Genomic DNA, 19,723 nt, shown 5'->3' with positions numbered 1-19,723 from the left:
TTCCATTTGTCTGGTATTTGTTTATTTCTTCTCCAGTTTCTTTTAGGATCTCCACTGTGATTCCATCATCTCCAGGTGCTTTTCAATTGTTCATCTCCTTTATGGCATAGCCTACGTCTTCTGGAGTCTGGTATTTCACTTGTGTTCTCTGAGACCTCATCCTCTTCTTTATTGCTGTCATCACTTCTTAAGTCTTTGTAGGTTTATTCCACTCTTCTGCATTTTAGTTTTTGATTGTTGTGCCATCATCACTTTTTAGGGCAATAATTTGATTCTTTCCTATTCAGAGGCCTTGTTTTGCATTTTAAAATGAAACTGGGGAAAACCAAAGTCTTGTTTAACAGCTTTGTTGAATCAAAGAAAAATGATGTAGATCAACATATACTCGAAGAAGTCAAAAGTTATGTCTACCTTGGAAAACAAATCAGCGCAGTGGGGAAGTTATGGAAGAAATGTAAAGAGTAAAAAATGGGATAAAGTGCATTTGGAAGAAGCAGCACACTGTTGAAAGGGAATCTACCAATCTGCCTGAAGAGAAAAGTATTTGATCAATGCATACTAAATACAAAAATTATACAGAAACTGCAGATGACACAAAGAAGCATGGACAGATGAATGCTTGGAATAATGAGAAAAAAGAAATGAATGGATCCAAGAACAAATGAAAATGTGTGACCAATGTGATCACTGAAAGAGTGAAAAATGTAAAATGGCAATGGGCCGGACACATTATAGAATAGATCAAAGATGGACAATGGTTTTGTGCAATTACTGGGTCTACCTGTCACATGGTGGCTATTTTTTAAAGGGAGTGGGGGCATATTGGTGATCTTTCAACAGTTAACTCAGTTTTAGATGTAGACACTGTACCAGCAGGCATCAAAACTCATAGATATCCTCCCTTAAAGCCTGCCACACAGTATAATGCCATTGTGAGAAGCATATCCACACCTAGTATCCCTGAAGACTAATATGTATACAATGATACATGTTTAACGTGTAAAATTGGCATCACAATACTATTTAGAGATACAGTCCGCTAGAAAAGTCAACTATCAAATCAAACTGGCTCCAGATGTCCAATCATATAACTAGGTTACAATAGTTTGTATTTTTGAAATCCACTTACAACATGTTTAACAGCTTAGCACTACAAATATTGTTCTGTATTTGATGTCACACCACATCAGCAGCTTTCCAGTTTAATTATTTTATTACCAAATGCAAATGTAAATTTAAAAAGTACAAATCGAATCAGGCTAAAGTCTATCAGGTTATCATTCGAAAAAGCCAAATAATTGGTTAAGTGATCGAATTACTGGCTAAAATCAAGATGACAATTAACGATGGCTGCTTTAACAAGGTCCACAAGGTGTCGCCGTCGAGTCGCCGCCGAATCGCTGCCTTATAATAACCCTCTTGTGATAAAAGCGTAACATTTTCAGCTCCCTCTTCACAGAGAGAGTGGGAGCGGGTCACCACTGTTTAGCTTTGAGGACCCATAGAGGTTTAAAAATAGACTCCTGCTAAGTTCCCTTGCTACCAAATCACTGAGCAATGTGTGGTGATATATGCGGTATAGAGTGTGGAGCTGTACATGAAACACACAGGCACCAGAAAAATAAATACCATAGTATTTTTGCAGACATAATTTTAGCATTTAAATATTCACAGTACAATTCACTGTTTACAAGTAATATTCTACATTTGTTTACCATATAACAGTCAGCAGCTGTATTGTAGCTGAACCATGTAACTATAGCATAGCTATTTTTACAATATCTGTATTACAACAAGGTAATGCAGTTTGTGAAAGTCTTTGCTGTAGTGCGTACTCCTGTTGTCATGGTTAATATTGTGACAATACAGTTTCACCGTTTCCCCCCTCAAATCTTGAATAAGGACAAGAACACAAAATTAGCACATGGCACACTGCATTACAATCAGAATAAAGAACCACTGGATAAAACTGGGGCTCCAGGCACCTCCTCTCACCCATGTGGAAAAGGGTCTTCTGTGGTGTAGATTACCAGGGCTCAGGGTGCAAATGGAAAAAACAATGTTTACTGTACATTATTAGTAGTATTTTATGTCTCTTGAAGTTCCATTAGACGAGCATGAATTAATCTTGTAAAGCCTTTAGTGACACAAAAAGCACATACATACATCATTCGACTCACTGTAGTACATCTGTTAGAAGATGTGTGCAGTATGTATATACCTTGCAGAAAGAACGCTTACAGACATGGTGGTATTGCTGTAGCAGTGTTTACTGTAAATGTTTATTTTACTTGTTTTCACTCCAGTAGCTCTTCAAAACCCATAGTAAATGTTAAACTAGCAATGCATATTTAATTTAAACACATGTAGCACAGCTACAGTGAGGGAAAAAAGTATTTGATCCCCTGCTGATTTTGTACGTTTGCCCACTGACAAAGAAATGATCAGTCTATAATTTTAATGGTAGGTGTATTTTAACAGTGAGAGACAGAATAACAACAAACAAATCCAGAAAAACGCATTTCAAAAAAGTTATAAATTGATTTGCATGTTAATGAGGGAAATAAGTATTTGACCCCTTCGACTTCGGCAAAACCCTCGTTGGCGATCACAGAGGTCAGACGTTTCTTGTAGTTGGCCACCAGGTTTGCACACATCTCAGGAGGGATTTTGTCCCACTCCTCTTTGCAGATCCTCTCCAAGTCATTAAGGTTTCGAGGCTGATGTTTGGCAACTCGAACCTTCAGCTCCCTCCACAGATTTTCTATGGGATTAAGGTGTGGAGACTGGCTAGGCCACTCCAGGACCTTAATGTGCTTCTTCTTGAGCCACTCCTTTGTTGCCTTGGCTGTGTGTTTTGGGTCATTGTCATGCTGGAATACCCATCCACGACCCATTTTCAATGCCCTGGCTGAGGGAAGGAGGTTCTCACCCAAGATTTGACGGTACATGGCCCCGTCCATCGTCCCTTTGATGCGGTGCAGTTGTCCTGTCCCCTTAGCAGAAAAACACCCCCAAAGCATAATGTTTCCACCTCCATGTTTGATGGTGGGGATGGTGTTCTTGGGGTCATTCCTCCTCCTCCAAACATGGCGATTTTGAGTTGATGCCAAAGAGCTCGATTTTGGTCTCATCTGACCACAACACTTTCACCCAGTTCTCCTCTGAATCATTCAGATGTTCATTGGCAAACTTCAGACGGGCCTGTACATGTGCTTTCTTGAGCAGGGGGACCTTGCGGGCGCTGCAGGATTTCAGTCCTTCACGGCATAGTGTGTTACCAATTGTTTTCTTGGTGACTATGGTCCCAGCTGCCTTGAGATCATTAACAAGATCCTCCCGTGTAGTTCTGGGCTGATTCCTCACCGTTCTCATGATCATTGAAACTCCACGAGGTGAGATCTTGCATGGAGCCCCAGACCGAGGGAGACTGACAGTTATTTTGTGTTTCTTCCATTTGCGAATAATCCCACCAACTGTTGTCACCTTCTCACCAAGCTGCTTGGCGATGGTCTTGTAGCCCATTCCAGCCTTGTGTAGGTCTACAATCTTGTCCCTGACATCCTTGGACAGCTCTTTGGTCTTGGCCATGGTGGAGAGTTTGGAATCTGATTGATTGATTGCTTCTGTGGCCAGATGTCTTTTATACAGGTAACGAGCTGAGATGAGGAGCACTCCCTTTAAGAGAGTGCTCCTAATCTCAGCTCGTTACCTGTATAAAAGACTCCTGGGAGCCAGAAATCTTGCTGATTGATAGGGGATCAAATACTTATTTCCCTCATTAACATGCAAATCAATGTATAACTTTTTTGAAATGCGTTTTTCTGGATTTTTTTGTTGTTATTCTGTCTCTCACTGTTAAAATACACCTACCATTAAAATTATAGACTGATCATTTCTTTGTCAGTGGGCAAACGTACAAAATCAGCAGGGGATCAAATACTATTTTCCCTCACTGTATGTATTTATGGAAATGCATATGATGGAAACAGCTTCAGAAGCAAAGAATACAAATGTTATTCGGATTATTAGATAGTGGTTGTTACGGTAAATCATACCCTCTGGAGATCAGGAAAGTCTAATAAACAAGACCAGTTTAACAACAGAAAAAGGTTTATAATCATAATGGGGATAATTGGTAGTGGTAGTGACTGAAGGCTGGACAGGACGGGTTAGTGAAAATGAAATATTTTGTTGTATGTGTTTTTGTATTTAGTGCAGGACCTGATGCAGCAAAAGAAAACTAAATTACATCTGCAAGAAAGAGGTCTAATTCATAGATGACCTAGTCCTGCTTTGAGACACACAATCTCATTCTCCCTGCATCCTCTGCCAAGAGAATAAAGTCCCACTTTAGATAATGCAAAGCGCAGTTCATTTCTCCATCCTTTAATGTAGAAAATCAAATGAAGAACAATTTTTGATGCGACTGAACAGCCCAACTGCTCCCTATGCTTTCCTCTGTCTCATCCCAGCTGCTCAAATGGCTGAGCGACAGACAGAGGGAATGGCTGTCCAGGGAGTGCAGCTCCTCACACTACAGTGAGACGTGTGTCCTGCTAGTGGAGCCATGAGGGGCTCTGTTGGGTGTAGAATGTGTCAGCAAGCTCCAATATTGATAGAAGTGGGATGCTGTCTGTCAAGGCAATGTTAAAAGTGAAGGATGTCTTTTGATCATGGGGTTCAGAGCAAGGTGCTTGTTAATCCATGCAAGGCTGTAGATTCCAGTCATTGCCCACATTGTACACCGTGTTGTGTCCTCTCCCTGCTGCAGTGATTTGCCCTGAGCTGGGAAGGAAGAGATCTAAAAAATAATATAAAATAAAAAATAAAATGTAAACACAGAATAGTAGCTGCACACTTGCATATATGCTCCAAACACAGCATCTTAATCCTGAGACAGATCTCTAAAACAACACAACATTACTCGGTATCTGGTTGGCATTAAAAAAAACATGTTTTGGAGCATGCGTCAGTGTTCGAGTACTATTCTATTTTAACCATGCTCAGTGCGCCGGTGGCCAGGGAGACCATGGGCTGTGGCTGCGATCGAGAGTTGTGTGGAAGAGGATTGAGGAGCAATCTGATTATTTTAAGCCATGTAAACGAGCGCGGTGGCTTGCCAGCTGAGCTGAGCTCTCAGCGTGAGGGTTTGTGATGAAGCCAATTAGGGCTCTTTGTGGACAGACAGCAACAGAGGTGGATGGGAAGCATCACAGTGCAGCACCAGACCTAGAAGACAAGACCACGGGTCCACAGAACAGCAGTCCGCCTCTTTCTAGCCCTTTCCAGCAGCCAGACAGGCAGTATTTATACCTGCATCCATTACAAAAACCTGTCAAATTCTGTTTGGATTTGTTAATTTATTTAGTACAATTTACTTCAGTTTTCAATTTCAATGAATTGGAATCTCTTCTTCTTCCTCCTCATTTTTTTGTCCTTTTCTTTTTTGTCTTCTCCATCTTCCTCCCCTCCTCACCCTCTTCTTCATCATCATGATCATAATCTTCTTTGTTTGAAACATTAATTCAAGGTGGCTCACAACAAAAACCACGATGCTCTAACATGTATGAGGACCAGTACAAAGCAACAGTCATAATTCAGTGTAAATAACCATATAAAAAACATTACATTTTAAGCCCACTGAGAAGTGAAGAGACGATTCAGTACCGCCCACATCAACTACAATAAATGAAGCAAAAGAATTCAGCACTACAGGGGGATGTATCAGTAGGAGTGTCATACTGGCAATTGCATCTTGTATTATTCACAATGTGCTGTACATAAAATGTGCTGTGGAGTAGTGGTCAGGGCTCAGGGCTAAGTCATCCTTTATAAGGGCTAAGAAATATATTTTAAAAAATAGTCTTTGCTACTGCATAGCAGCAGTTTTCATTGATTCATATCAACTATACATATACTCAGTTAAAAATAAGGAATTGAGAGTGCATGACTTGTTTGTGTGTTTTGTCTAAATTTCCTCCAGTAAGGATGCTGCCTTTTCTAATATTCCTCCTCAGGACCAGTCCAAAGCTCCCAAGTTGGCTTGAAAGTAGGTATTGTATCTCATCAGATGACAGAGCCGGCCGACACAAACAAACCACCGGGAGACGTCTGCTGCTACTCATGTGCTATAATCTAGAATTGTGTCCTCTTCATTGCATCTGTACAGTGGGTTTTCTATCTATGAAAGGGATTTTTCTCTTATAGGCATTGCATGTTTATCATCCATCGGCTGCACTGCCTAACCTTTGTTTTCTTACCTGATTATGAAAATACAGGGTGCGCTGTTTAGTCCCTGGTGTAGTGTGTGATCTTCAATCTCCACACAGTCTGGGTGAGCTTTCAAACCTCATGTTCCTCTCATTTAGGCTTCAGCTCCTTTCAGCCTTTCTCTTTGTTCTTTTGCAAGGCTTTTTCTTTTCTTTTTATTCATTAAGCCTAAATGCCCTCATCTGTGTTTGACAAGAGGTGAGCTGTATGATGTGTCATTGGGAAGGTGATTTTCTGCAGACTGAGGCCCTATACCTCTATACCCCCTATAGTGGTACTGCAGGCCATAGAGACCTCTTCCCTGTTTACCAGGTCTCATGGGGAAAAGTGTCACCAGTCCGTACACTTTACAACAGGTGCAACAGACAATTTAAGCCCTTACAACATTTTTGAAGTCACATGATTGATGACACCATCAAATAAGTTAAAAATACCTCAAAACATCTATAACTTCGGCCCTATGCCAATACATGACTCTGCTGATGTCAGTATTTGCTGCTTATGACATCATTAGATCCCAAATGGCACATTCAGCAAGGAAATATGAAACTGCGATTTATTTCTCAAACTGGATGCAACTGTATTTTCTATGGACCAAAGCTGATTTTTTACTCTAACAATAGGGGATATTTAAAGAGCTAAGATCTGGCAGGGCGGCTAATTAGCCAAGCCTTTTAAATGTCATCTAAGTATGTGAATTACTAACCCTGTGGCAAACTCTTTTACAGCTGTTATACAGTGTTTACATCGATTAAGTATGATAACACGCTGGAAAATAAAAGCTTTTGGCTGTACATTTTTGTTACTTTTTGTTAAGGGGAAAGAAGTGTATGAATTTAGACCAAGAAAAATAATGCAGTTATTAAGAAATCAAGGAAAAATCTAACAGATGTGTTCTGACATTTACTTCTACAAGCTTCAATCTGTGTGAATTCTGTGTGAATATGTAATGGTAATGCTGCATAGCATGGTCTTGCAGAGGCCTATGGAAGGATGATCAGACCCAAACTTGATCATCTGCTATCTTTTACACACTGAAGGATTATACAACACATATAGATACAATGTGACAAGCTACAGAGTTCAAGCAACAGAGATCTAGTCACTAGCAAAGTGATAGGAAGAATCTCGTAACCAAGCAACCATCTCCAAAATGAACAGTTTTGTGTTTAGTATTGCACGGAATAACAGGTAGCAAAGAAATGATCACCTGTCTGTACAAATTGATCAAATTTCATACAGTGGTATTCGACTCCAGAATGTGGCATAGTACGAGTGGTTACTTTGAGTCAGCAGTCGGATTCTGTTCTCAGAGAAGGTGTGGTCACACACAGCAAGGCCTACCGTGATCTCCTCTTGTATATGCTTCAAGATCTTGACATTCCCAAGACTTCAAGACTGTACCACACAATCTGGACAACATCCTGATTTGTATTAGCAAATTGAGGTGTGGATGGGAGGCTTCCACCATCTAAGAGTTCAGCAGCATCTTCTTCATAAAAGACACACAGCTAAAGGTTACAAAAACAAAGGTGGATCAAGCAATAGATGAGCGGGCACTACTATTATTGCATGATTGCTCACAAAGAAACCTTCAGGAACATTCAAGGCACTCATACAATATTTTGATCTTTTCACCCTAGACAGGAGCTTTGCTGGAGAATCTGAAAGAGTCCTTTTCCATCCACCCTGGGAAACATGATGGCTATGTTGTTGTCCAAAGATATGGTGGTTTGCTGTTGTAAGATGTTGAGGGTACAGAATGGAGGCTTACCAATGCTTACCTGAAGAATGTCACTGCTTTGCTGAGTATGGTGGCTGCAGGATGAGAGAAAGCAACAATGAGCTTCACTTACAAGCAGGAAGAAATATGACTCTGCTGACATTTGCATTTAATCATGTCAACTATGCACATTATGGTCCGTACATTTGTTCCTAAGATCTTGGCAGGCAGAACAATCTCCCATGTTCCCAGCTTTAAGAGAGTCAGGGTTTGGAAGCAGCATCACTAGACACAGATTCTCTATGATTCACAGTGACTGGATAACACAATTATTCAACTGAGAAGTCAAAGGGACAGCAGCACTTTAAAAATAAAAATAAAGACAAAAAACCTGGCAGGGATTGACAGGGTTTTATATTTATTTATTAACCGATTTACTTAAATAGGCAGTAGTGGCAATGAAGAAAAAAGATCTGACTCGGATCAGGTATAGCTGATGACAACATCACATTTTTTTTTACCATAGCAAATACAGATGCATCCAGTTCGAGAAATAGATCGCGAGCAAGCTTCATATCTCCTAGCTGAATGCGCCATTTTGGATCTAATGACCCAAAGCTGACATCAGCAGAATCAGACGTTTCTATATAACATAAGAAAGCTCTCATCAATACAAACTCAAATATAGCTCAACTATCATATTTCACAAGTGGGGAAATCGTAGCTGTTTGGAGGTATTTTGCAACGTATTTTGATGATGAAAGTTATAAGGGCTTAAATTGTGGGTCATAATCTGGAACTGTGTGGGTACTGGAGATGACACCCTACTCCGGGGACTATACCACACACCGTATATTTTCATAATCAGGTGATGCTGGGCACAGAAATTAATTAATGAGAACCATTCCCTGCCTAAAATATCCTAATATCAATATAGTGAACATCATTCTAAACCCTTCTCTGTTTCCTTGTTGAGCGGTACCGACTGACAAGCAAGAGACTGTCAATCTGAAGTGCAGGGTGTCTCCCAGTCTTATTGAGTCAGAATGCAGTTAATGGACTTCTTTGCACATGTACTGTCCTTCATGGATCACTATTCACAAAGCATTAACCTTTTCACTGTGGAGGATTCTGCGCACCTATAGAGCACTACATTGGGTTAGTACTCCATTTGCACACACCCACACACAGTCCCTCACAATGCGTGTCTGCACTCTCACTCATCCATGGTTCAAAAGTAGTGTCATCCAATCCACGGAAGAAGAAGGAGAGAGAGGGAGAGAGAGAAAGACAGGAGCCGACAGTGAATCCTAGCTGTCGAGGGCCACGGGCTGACAAAAAGGCTGCTAGTTGCCATAGAAACGTAGCCACCAAGGACACAGTGGGTTTTGTTTCGCGAACGAGGTAGGGCTTCTGTGCAGCTCCTGGAGAAAGCCTAAGATCGTGATCTGACCGCTTCACCTACAAGAGCCAGCGCTGGCTAAGGGGTGGAAGTGAGACCCGCAGAGACAATCCTTGACAGCACTTGTCCTACATTGTCCTTTCCCAGACACTAATGAACTGGCCACATGGCAGGGAGGTTAATAAAGTGGTTATCTGTAGGAGCTTGTCTATAGAAGTCCCTGTTGCTGACAGAGAGTCTGGGCAGACCCTGGTCTCTGAATACAAGTCTGTTGTGGGGCCCTTCATATTTCAAGAGTCCTTTGGGCTTTGGTGCTCTCTTCTCTCACTCAGGACACCCTATAATATAACAGACACTGTCCAGGCCAGAAGCGTCCAGTGGCATGTATCCCTATGTATAAACATCTTAGCTCAGATCATATAAAAACTTCATAGGAAGCAAATAAATGCTATAGTGGATTACAGGTGTATTTGTGTGGAAACTATAGTTTTACAATCCAGGTATTCAATGAACAATTCATGGTTTATGCACTAAGTAACAATGTAAAATTATGAACAGACATACAATGTTGTTAACACTATGATCCACATAGATGCAGTATACACCTGCACAAATATGTACAACAGTTTACTAGAGTGCTTATAATAGTGCTCTCTACTGTATTTGGTGTGAGACCACCTGCAGGCATGAATACAGTTGGCCAGTTTTACTGCATTTTTTCAACCCGGTTTGAATTACAACCTTCCATATAGGATAAACCCAGCCACCACTCCATGAGCTTCAGGAAGTCCTGTGTTTTGAATGTGAGATTGGCAGAGCTGGGTGGAAATTTTGATCTGGTCAAGGCCGTTGTTTAAGGGGAAGCTTTCCCCTTTCCCTTCAGCGACAGTTTGTCTGACTGACAGTTGGATTGAAACCCCAGCCAGGCAGCTATGGAAAACTATCGGAGTCATTCAGCACACATAATTGACTTTGTAACACTCTGACAAGACAGCTCCCTGTAGATCACTGACTGGGAAAGCCAAACCTTGACTATTAACTGAGAGCTGAAAGGTGACCAGCAGGAGGTATAAAATAGCCCAGTACCTTTTATTGTGTAATGTTAATAATGGAGTATTAGAAGAATTAATGACTCCCCAGCTGCCTGTAAAAGCTTCTATTCAGAGCAGAGATTGTGTCCTAGAGTCCAGATGTCACTGTTTTGAGGTTGGGCTTTCGTGACTGATATTGTCACAGTGTCACCAAGGCTGAGTTGGACTGAATCAAATATGGGGGTTCATGTGAGTCTGCAGTGTTCAGTCTACAATTCAATAGCCCCACCGTTTGTGCTGTGGACTTGCCGGGTCAGAATAAGCACATTCCTGAGGAAACGTCCTTTACTTTATGATAGCCACAGTGGTGAGCCAAGCTGATTCCATATTGGGAGGATATGCCAAAATAAGAAAAAAGATTATCAATTTACTTCTGTATCTTATGAAGCTTTCCTTCCACAGGTTTCAGGCCAGAAGACTCAATCACATGACTTGATGGCCCTTCCCACTGAGAGTTTACAGAATTCTGTAATAAAAAGGAGGCATGAGTCACATGAAACATTGTATTAAAAAGACAACCTAATAAAACCTTCAATCTGACGACTTGCTTTACAATTAAAAAGTGTCTCACTTAACAAGCATCACAAGTTTTTAATTAAGTGAGAATGAGGAGCCTATTGGATTGAATTTAATTTGTCCCTGCTTTCCCTCTCCACGTGAAACCCTGAAGGCTAGTGCACTCTTTGTGGATTACAGAAGAAACAGTATGTGGGGCCTGCATACTGAATGGGAAACTAACTGTTTTCTCTTATATTTATTTCTATCAATCCAGGAGTTTAGACAACCCCAATAGACCTCCTGTTATTTTAACCTACACTGGATGGACTGAGGGAATACCTGGCCATGAGGACAAAGCCTCTTGATGGAATGAGCAAGGAGCTACAACAAAGGGGGTAGGGGTGGAGGAGAAATGCATTCTGGGAAGGTATGTTATTTGCCAGATACTTATCCATGGGTAGTCAAGTGTGAGATTAGGGTTGTCCTCCTCCAGAATTTAGGTTAAAAACTCCATTATGCAACAAATATTCACGATAAAGAGGTGGAAGGGATGAGAGTGTGAAAAATGAACTGTGTCTGGGAGCAGATTTCAACCATCAATGTTAGATAAAGAGAAGCACCCTGGAAGCACATTCCCAGTCAATAAGGAGAGATTGTTCTAGAAAGAGAAACATCATTAAATTGGGATTATGCTAGTTTATGTTACCAATTGACAGATACTTGTAATGTATGCAGCAAGATATTCAAAAACCTCCTAAATATTTTTATTTTCATTTAATATTTGTGGGGCTGGGGAGCAGGCGTATAAACATTTTAACCTGTACAAATGATAGGTGTGTTACTTTTCTGGGTCCACATTTTGTTCTTGTGTCAAAGGAAGGGCAGACCAAGGATACTTGACTGACTGAAAAGACCTTGAAACCTCCTCCTCGCAGTGTCTCCCATAAGCAGACCCTGACTCAGAAAACCTCATTATCTACTGACTGAAGACTGCAAACACACCATTCGCTAGTTAGCACAAACACCACGGTAGACCATTTAAAAACAATCTACAGTCTGCAATCTGTGTCTGTGAGGATCAGAGAAGCCTTTTCGAGACTGGACACTGGCATTTGACATTGTGTTTTTACAATTAGGAATTAGAAAGCAGTAACAGTCATGTGAAACAGATGGAGACCTGGCGAGGGGGGTTGTGTCTACAGTTTAATGCAAACTCCTCACAAATTCCTGTGGTTTCTGCTGTGTTAAACCACGGCACTAGCCCATTCCTCCCGATATCTTATGGTGCCACATGGAAATGACAGAAACAAATCGGCAGATCCTGTACTCGTCATAAGTGAAATACAATCTTCCCAAACTGTATCGTTTCCGTCTTTGGTAGGAGAATTCCATTCAAGGACTCTGCATTCTTATGAGCGAAAATGTGTGTCCCCCTCCCCACCACTGACCTCTTGCATTATGCTTTATTAGAGAACAGTGAATTGCCTTCATATCAGTGATAGATTGGCAGAACAAGATAAATGATAGCACTCGATAATAATGGACCGTGAAAGCTCCAACCATGATGAGTGATCTGTCATCCTCTGGTGTTTGCCTTCCTGTGTGTGATGAGATACACTCCCGAGCGAGAGAAAGCTGTGGAGCTGCAGGCCGAAGAATAACAAACTCAGACTCTTTACTTAGATAAGCATATTGATAGATAGGGTAAATATCGAATGCAATGGGTTTGTCTGCGTGTGTGTGTTTTTTATGTTGTACTGTGTTATATAATAGATACAGGACAGGCAGAGGAAATTATAACTCTGGTCTCTCATGTCAATTGTCAGTTTTCTCTACACAACTGAGAATACACAAGCAATCAGCAAGTGCTTGCCTGTCAGTGGGAGCTGATGTGTCACACACATGACACTGGTGCTGCTTGTTAGTGTTATCATCTTACAGGTTTTTATTTGTTTTCATATGAATGCTGTTTAATCAAAATATGTTAGGCCTGCACCTGATTGTTCTGTATTACTATATTTTGTGCTGTATTTTCTGGCTCTTTATAAGACTGAACTTTGTGTTGTGTTCTATGCTTTTTCACTTTTAATAGTAACTCAAATAATAATAATAATAATAATAATAATAATAATAATAATAATAATAATAATAATAATAATAATGAATGTCAGTAGAAAAGTAGTCTGTAATAATCAACAGCTTTTTGGCACGTTTAGCATTCAGATTTTAAAATCCATTGATGCTGAATAAATTATTCTGAATCTGACATTAAAACAAACCAGTTAGACTAACTAAGTCTGACATCTTATATTTAGTGTTCAGCTGAGAAGATCCTTAACCCGTGCATGATGGCTTATGCAAATGAAAGTGGGTTATGGAAATTAAAATTGCGAGTAAAGCATCCTTGAACCACAGTAGTCCTTGATTTTGGTTAACCTACATCTTAATCACCGCTGGGCAGCGTTTTAGAAGACAGACTTGGAACTGGGTTTTGAGTTCAGACTCAGCGTTATAATTAGCATTTAGTGAACTTTCACTTGCAGTCAGACGCAGCAGACGCCACCCTGGACATTGCATTTTCAATAAATAGCCACGAATTTGTTGCAGTGAAGCTGCACACACACAGCCACCATCAGCATATATCAGGGTAAATATACAGTTTTGCCCATTATAGGTGTGTTACACACGGAGTAGGACGAGGACTGTTGCTCAGGATGCTGATATTTATTTTCTGTATCCATAGCAGCATCTTGCAGTACTCGCCCTGGCGACACCGGCTGCTGCATGTTTCTTTCTTTTTCTGTCTGCCTGCACAACGGGCCCGACTGCGCAGCGCCTGTCTGTCTCCTGCATCTGCCGAGCCCGTGAGAGGAGGAGGAGGAGGAGGAGGAGGAGGAAGGAGGAGGAGGGGATGGTCCTGTGCCGTGGACCCGCCTTCTGGATGCAGCAGAGCCGTACAGCATGCGGCCGCCTTCGTGTTGCGCATTTGGAGGCAGGTCTGCGCGGGTCTGCGCTGCTCCACCAATACAATCGATGGATTCCTGCAGCTCTGCGCAGAACTGCGGAAACCTGCGCGACACGACATCGTCCTGCAATCTCAGCCAGCCCCTTCCAGTGGGGGGTGAGGGGGGCCGGCAGCACCGCACCATGGAGCTCCAGTGTAGGGCAGCGCCGAGCCTGGCAGCGCACACACACGCAGACCCCGCGATGGCAGCTGCCGTGTTTCCCGGGAGCAGGTCCGGCAACCTCTGGGCTCACAGCAGCCGAGCTGCCGCCGATTGCGCCGCCAATTAGGGATTTCGCTGCTTTTTTTCCTGTCTTATTTTTGCAAACCGGGATCGTACAGTGGTTTACTTGCTGGCGGTTACTGCCGCTTTATCATCTCATTTCGACGGTGTGTATGTGTGTGTCTCTCAAAAATAAAACAAACCAACAATGACATGTCTAAAACACGAAATGCGTGACACATTCTGTTTGAACGTCGCTTCTGGAATCCAATTACAGGCCAGTTTATGATATCGCTTGGCATCGGTAAAAAGGGGACAGTCCAGCCGTGATCGGTTCGTGTTTATCCTCCGCTTTTTGGGGACCATCGTTTCTGCGGGTCCCATCTCACAGGGTGCAGGAGCATCTCCCCTCTCCCAGATCACACGGTCCGCCTCTCGCCCCATGCACTTCCCCGAGCCATTGCCATATTGAGGCAGGTCCTGCAGCTGCCGCCTGACCGGGGACGAGCAGACACACGGAGGATGCTTTGGAGGTAAAACGAGAAGACGAGAAGAAGATCGAAACACCTCCGACGGCAAGATGGGGAAAGATCAGGAATTGCTACAGGCAGTGAAGACTGAAGACGTCGTTACGGTGCAGAAGCTCCTACAGAGGCCGAAGCCTGGCAAAGCGAGTGAGTGGTATTTCATTGCTGCTGTCCTTGTTTTGACCAGGGGTTTGAAATCGCAGGCGGAGTCCATGAGATGGATGTGCATCCCTTCGGGGTTGAACCGGGCTTGCATTATCCCCCTTTATCCCCCAGCAGCGCGCAGCACAGGACCATCTGTCCGGCCGGGCTTGTGGGATGGAGAGATTCCGCCAGTCGGCTCGGGGAGGCAGGTTGACTGCTGCTGGGTGGTGGAGCAGCCCTGTGTGTGTTTGCCAGGGTTCAACTCCAAATGCGATCATGACAGTGTTTACAGGCGTTCATTGCGTGGGGTAACCTAATCACACACCAGAAGCTCCCCCCTGCAATCGAGTTAAGAGGGCGATAGGGATGGAGACACGCAGGTTACCATTTAACGGCGCAGTAACGTTACAGAAATGGTGTGGCGACGTGAATGTGTAGAAATGTGTTCATGCTGTCACAAGGTTGTGCGCTGCTGGGGCGAGCACGCTGATGCTGGGCTAAGCGCAGGTGCAAGGAGTGGGTGGCAATCAGGCAAAGGCATTGCATGAATTCATGCACAAGTATGCTCCAGTAGCATGATGAGCAAAATCGTATTATTGTGTGTGTGTGTGACAGACGCAAGGTGTCGTGTCCAGGTGGGTGTGTGCGCCAGTGCATGGGTGTGTGTGGGGGTGTGGGACGCAAGCTGACCTGTCTAGGCTGGTGCGTGTGTGTGTGCGTGTGAGATACACGAGGTGTCATTTCCAGGTTGGTGTATGTGTCTGTGCAGGTGCAGGTGTGCGTAAAAGCACCCTCTTGCGCAATCCAATGGACGGGCCAGTGCGGGAGAGCTGGCGTGCACCCCCCTGCCCTGGCAGCCCGTGTTAAGTTGTCGTCGTGCCATGCTCACTCACACGGTATACAATGGTACCCCACTGGTGTCTGTTCAGTCGCACCGCACCGCGCATGCTGTGCCGGAGACGTGCTCGTTCAGGTGAGCTCTCCGGAGTGCCAGCTTGTGTTAGCGGGCTGTCGAGGGGCTGTCGGCGGCACTGGGCTGCACCCTGGCGCCGTGCCTAACACATCATTTATCACAGGCATGTGCTACAGCGCTGTCACATCGGAAAAATAACAGCCAGAGATGTGACGGCTTTATTTATGTAACCATGAGTTGTTGTTTTGTTGTTAGTCTTCCTTGAATGCCTATTCAACCTAAAGCTATATTGTATTTATATCCCATATGTGTCTCTGGCTTCTGTCGTGCCTTTATCAAATACATGTATATCTTTCATTCCAGTGTCGGATCCTTCTAACCCAATCTCTTAAGGCAGTGTTTCTCAACCCTGGTCCCGGGACACACTGTCCTGCTTATTTTAGATCCAACTCCACTCTCAATGAATTCATCGAAACCTTATTTGAACTTATCATTTGATTCATTGGACTTTTAAAATGGTTTAACTTAGAAAGAGTTGGAGCATACAGGTACCTTATATACTTGAGAATTTAGCAAGACATCTCCAATTAAAATTATTAATAAGCTATGATTAGGCCAATTATGAGTTGAATTAAGGAATTGAGATCTGGTCTGGAACAGAATCGATCAGGACACTGTGTCCCCAGGACCAGGGTTGGGATCCACTGTCTAAATGCATCTCTCGTATAGGTACATAACACAATGTATTAATAGTTAGCCTACATTATAAATTGTAAATATATATATCATTTTGGTGTCTGCAAAAGATAGGATTGATAATTTGTTGGTTGTGGGTTTTTCATGTCTTATTCTGAATAGCAGAAGGTAAGGGTATGATGAAGGTAGTAGGTTTATTCTCCATGTTATTTCACAATCTTTCTGCATGAACGAAAATTAATCATTATTTCTATGTTGAACTCCAGGCTGCGTGACATTTGTGATGTATAGAGAGGCAGAGCTGAATTGTTATCAGCATGGATTTAGAGGGATAATAGTTTTCAATTGGGCCACACTGTATTGCTTCTCTTCACGAGACTGACCCCGTGGTTTTGTTTGGGGTCACCCCTGGCTGGTGGCATGTATAGCAGTTCAGGTTTGGAGAACTGCAGTCTCTCCTCCACATTGCTCCAGTGAATCAGAAAGCCATTGTACTGCAATGCACAGAAGGATAACTTGTATACCAGAACCTGCATCTCTACGAAACCCAGAAAACAGTTACAAAGGGAGTCTTTTTTCAATAGATTGATTTCTTCCTATTTGATTCTTCTTGTTGCTGAAAAGACTGCAGCCCTGCACTCTTCAAATCGAGGTACTGGGCCCATGCAGGCTCCCCACACTGCCCTCCCTGCAGTGCTCTGAGGATAGGGGTCACTGTTTAGGTGTATTGCTGAATGACAATAACCTGTCCACTTGTAGAGAAAGGGTCAGACTCGAGATCGGGGTTGTCCTTCTCCTGAACCTCAGTTTAAAACTGATACTTATTTTGTGATTAAGGAAATCAATAGTGAGTCCTACCAAGATCAAGCACCTGGAATGTTCAACATTTCCTCTGGGCAGGTTCTGAAAATATACCATTGATAAGTGACAATATTTATTAAACTGAATTAGTTACTAAATGAAGAGTGTGAATACATTTAGGTACAACACTGTACACTCTCTTTGACGAGGCTAATTGCCAGGACCTCTAGCCGTCCGAAACATCATGCCAAAAATCAAAGAGACTTTTAGTAATCATCACATCAGATACTGGTTCAATCTGCAGTATCCACTAATCATGAGCAGCCATCATGATCGGGCTGAAAATGTATATGTTTACCTTGCCTAAAATGCAATCTGTGAAAAAACATACATTGCATTCCTTGAATATTTCAGCTAGATATTAGCACAGAAAAATCCTGGTCTTCCATGTATGCATATTTAATTAGTTCTATGCTAATAAGATGCTTTGGTACTTTTACCAAATATCTACCCCACTACTTTACCAAAGCGATTTAGAGATAATTTGCAACAATCACCTGAACACCTTTCAGTACCAGCATTCCTGTAATTGAACAAGTGACTTGCTTAACTGATCAATAACATATGTATTCCTAGCTTTTCAACATTTGTGATTTAAGGAGACCTTCACAACAGAAATTGGTCACCAGGTTGGTCTTGACGGACTGTAGCTTTCCATGACCAGTGCTGAATACCACCAATTGTAAGGAATAGGGTGCAGGTTTTTACATATTGAGACTCAAATGTAAAACTCATTGTGGCTATGCAGTAGGGTTGGGGGAACGGTGTCGTGTGTGGCAGTGGATGCCGTCTCTGCCCACTGACCATCCCTTCACACGACAATGTATTCCTGTGTGTGTGGAAGGACATTCCTGCGCTGTGTCGGGGGAAAGGAATCAGAATAAAAAAACTGTTTTCTGAAAACCGTCAGAATCAGTCAGTTTAATGAGTGCATCCACATCACTGAGCATTTACAAAGAAGAAAATAAGTCAAGGCAAGGCAAGAAGTCTTCTCCCCCCCAGCTGGGCAGCAGATTGACACAAACCTGGGTGAACTGTTCAGTCTCAGAGAAATTTCACTCTCTTACCTTCTCAAACCACACCTCACACCACTGCCAAAGCACAGCAGAACTGAAGAGAAATGTGGTTGTTTACACCAAGTTCTGTATGGAGGATGTATTGTAGATGCTATATTAGTCTAAACATTGGAAGGTGTAGGTCCTCAAATTGTAGACCTGCATGAGCTGACAGGGTTATTATGGACTGTAACTAATGTGTTCCAGTGCAGCAGGAGAAGAACTGACTTAACTTCAAACCTGGGTGTAGTAATGACTGCTGTATAAATCATGTCTAGACAGTCCTCCTAACTGGCCTAGCTTCATTGATCTAAGCAGTAGAGAGTTTGTTATGGAGTCCAGGTTTGCAACACACACAGCACTGGGAGCCTCACAACAGTGTGTGTGCCCTCTGTTCCTCCAGATCAATGTGGGAATCAGGAGAAAGACATAGTTTGACACGGTGGAGACAGCTCGAGGTCAATGGGATTGATGGCAGCTTTGCTTCTTTGATGGAGGTCAATGCTGTAGTCCCTGTCCAGTTTCGTAACGTGTTCAGTCTATTTTTAGTGCCATTAGATTGAGTGACGGACAGGAAATGGTTCCATTCAAATCTTTCCTCCTCATTCAGTTTTCAGATTTATTGGCCTCACCCCCTGCCAAGGCATGTCCATTAGGGTCTCTTCCAAATAAGCAGATGTGAAGATTATGTTTTTCTCTTGAGTTGGGAGATTTGGCTGCCTGGATTCCTTATTAGACCACTGCACTTCTGTTTTTGTCTATGCACACGTATGGCTGTTTGTACAAGGCCCGAGTGTGTCTGTTTTGCAGAGGGCTTGATTAATTGGATTTCTAGTCTAAAAAAAAGTGGAGAGAGACAAATTAATGTATTCTAATGAAGTTCGCAAAAACAGAAAGAAAAGAAAACACAGGAAGTGCAGAAAAAGGATAGACAGCATGAGAATAAGAGAGAGAGGGAGATGTATATGAGGAAAATGAGAGAGGAAAATTATATATATATTTCATTTTTACTTATACTGAGAAGATGCAGACTTTATAAGGACTATGGGTGATCTTGGATCTGGAGACGGTCAGGAGGAGCTTAAAAACCTGCCAAATTAGATTAAAGTAATGCAAAGTGCATCCCCTGTGGCTTATGGGACACCTCTGAGCTCCACAGTGCCCTCAGTGAGAGGTGCATCAGTCCTCCCCACGATGGCCCAGCTCTGATGTTTGCACTGTGGACTCAACGTGTGTAAAGAAGTAGATGACCTGAGGACAGTGCCCATTTCATAGGAGGTGTTTACACTATTTTTGTCTCTTTTAGGTTGGCC

At 42.6% G+C, this 19,723-nt stretch overlaps 1 protein-coding gene across 1 annotated transcript in view; it reads left to right on the top strand.

Annotated features, from left to right (window-relative positions):
• The first annotated feature begins 14,030 nt into the window (after positions 1-14,030).
• The window catches only part of caskin1 (CASK interacting protein 1), a 155,604-nt gene continuing 149,911 nt past the window's right edge, over positions 14,031-19,723 (top strand). Inside the window, exon 1 of the mRNA XM_066689405.1 lies at positions 14,031-14,888. Coding sequence (XP_066545502.1) covers positions 14,795-14,888 — 94 coding nt within the window. The 5' untranslated portion in view covers positions 14,031-14,794. The remainder of the gene's footprint in view (positions 14,889-19,723) is intronic.

This window comes from Amia ocellicauda, chromosome 17 (assembly GCF_036373705.1).
Source record: "Amia ocellicauda isolate fAmiCal2 chromosome 17, fAmiCal2.hap1, whole genome shotgun sequence".
Lineage (NCBI taxonomy): Eukaryota > Metazoa > Chordata > Actinopteri > Amiiformes > Amiidae > Amia > Amia ocellicauda.
Note: the sequence above shows the minus strand (reverse complement) of the source record. Positions and strands in the feature narration are given on the sequence as shown.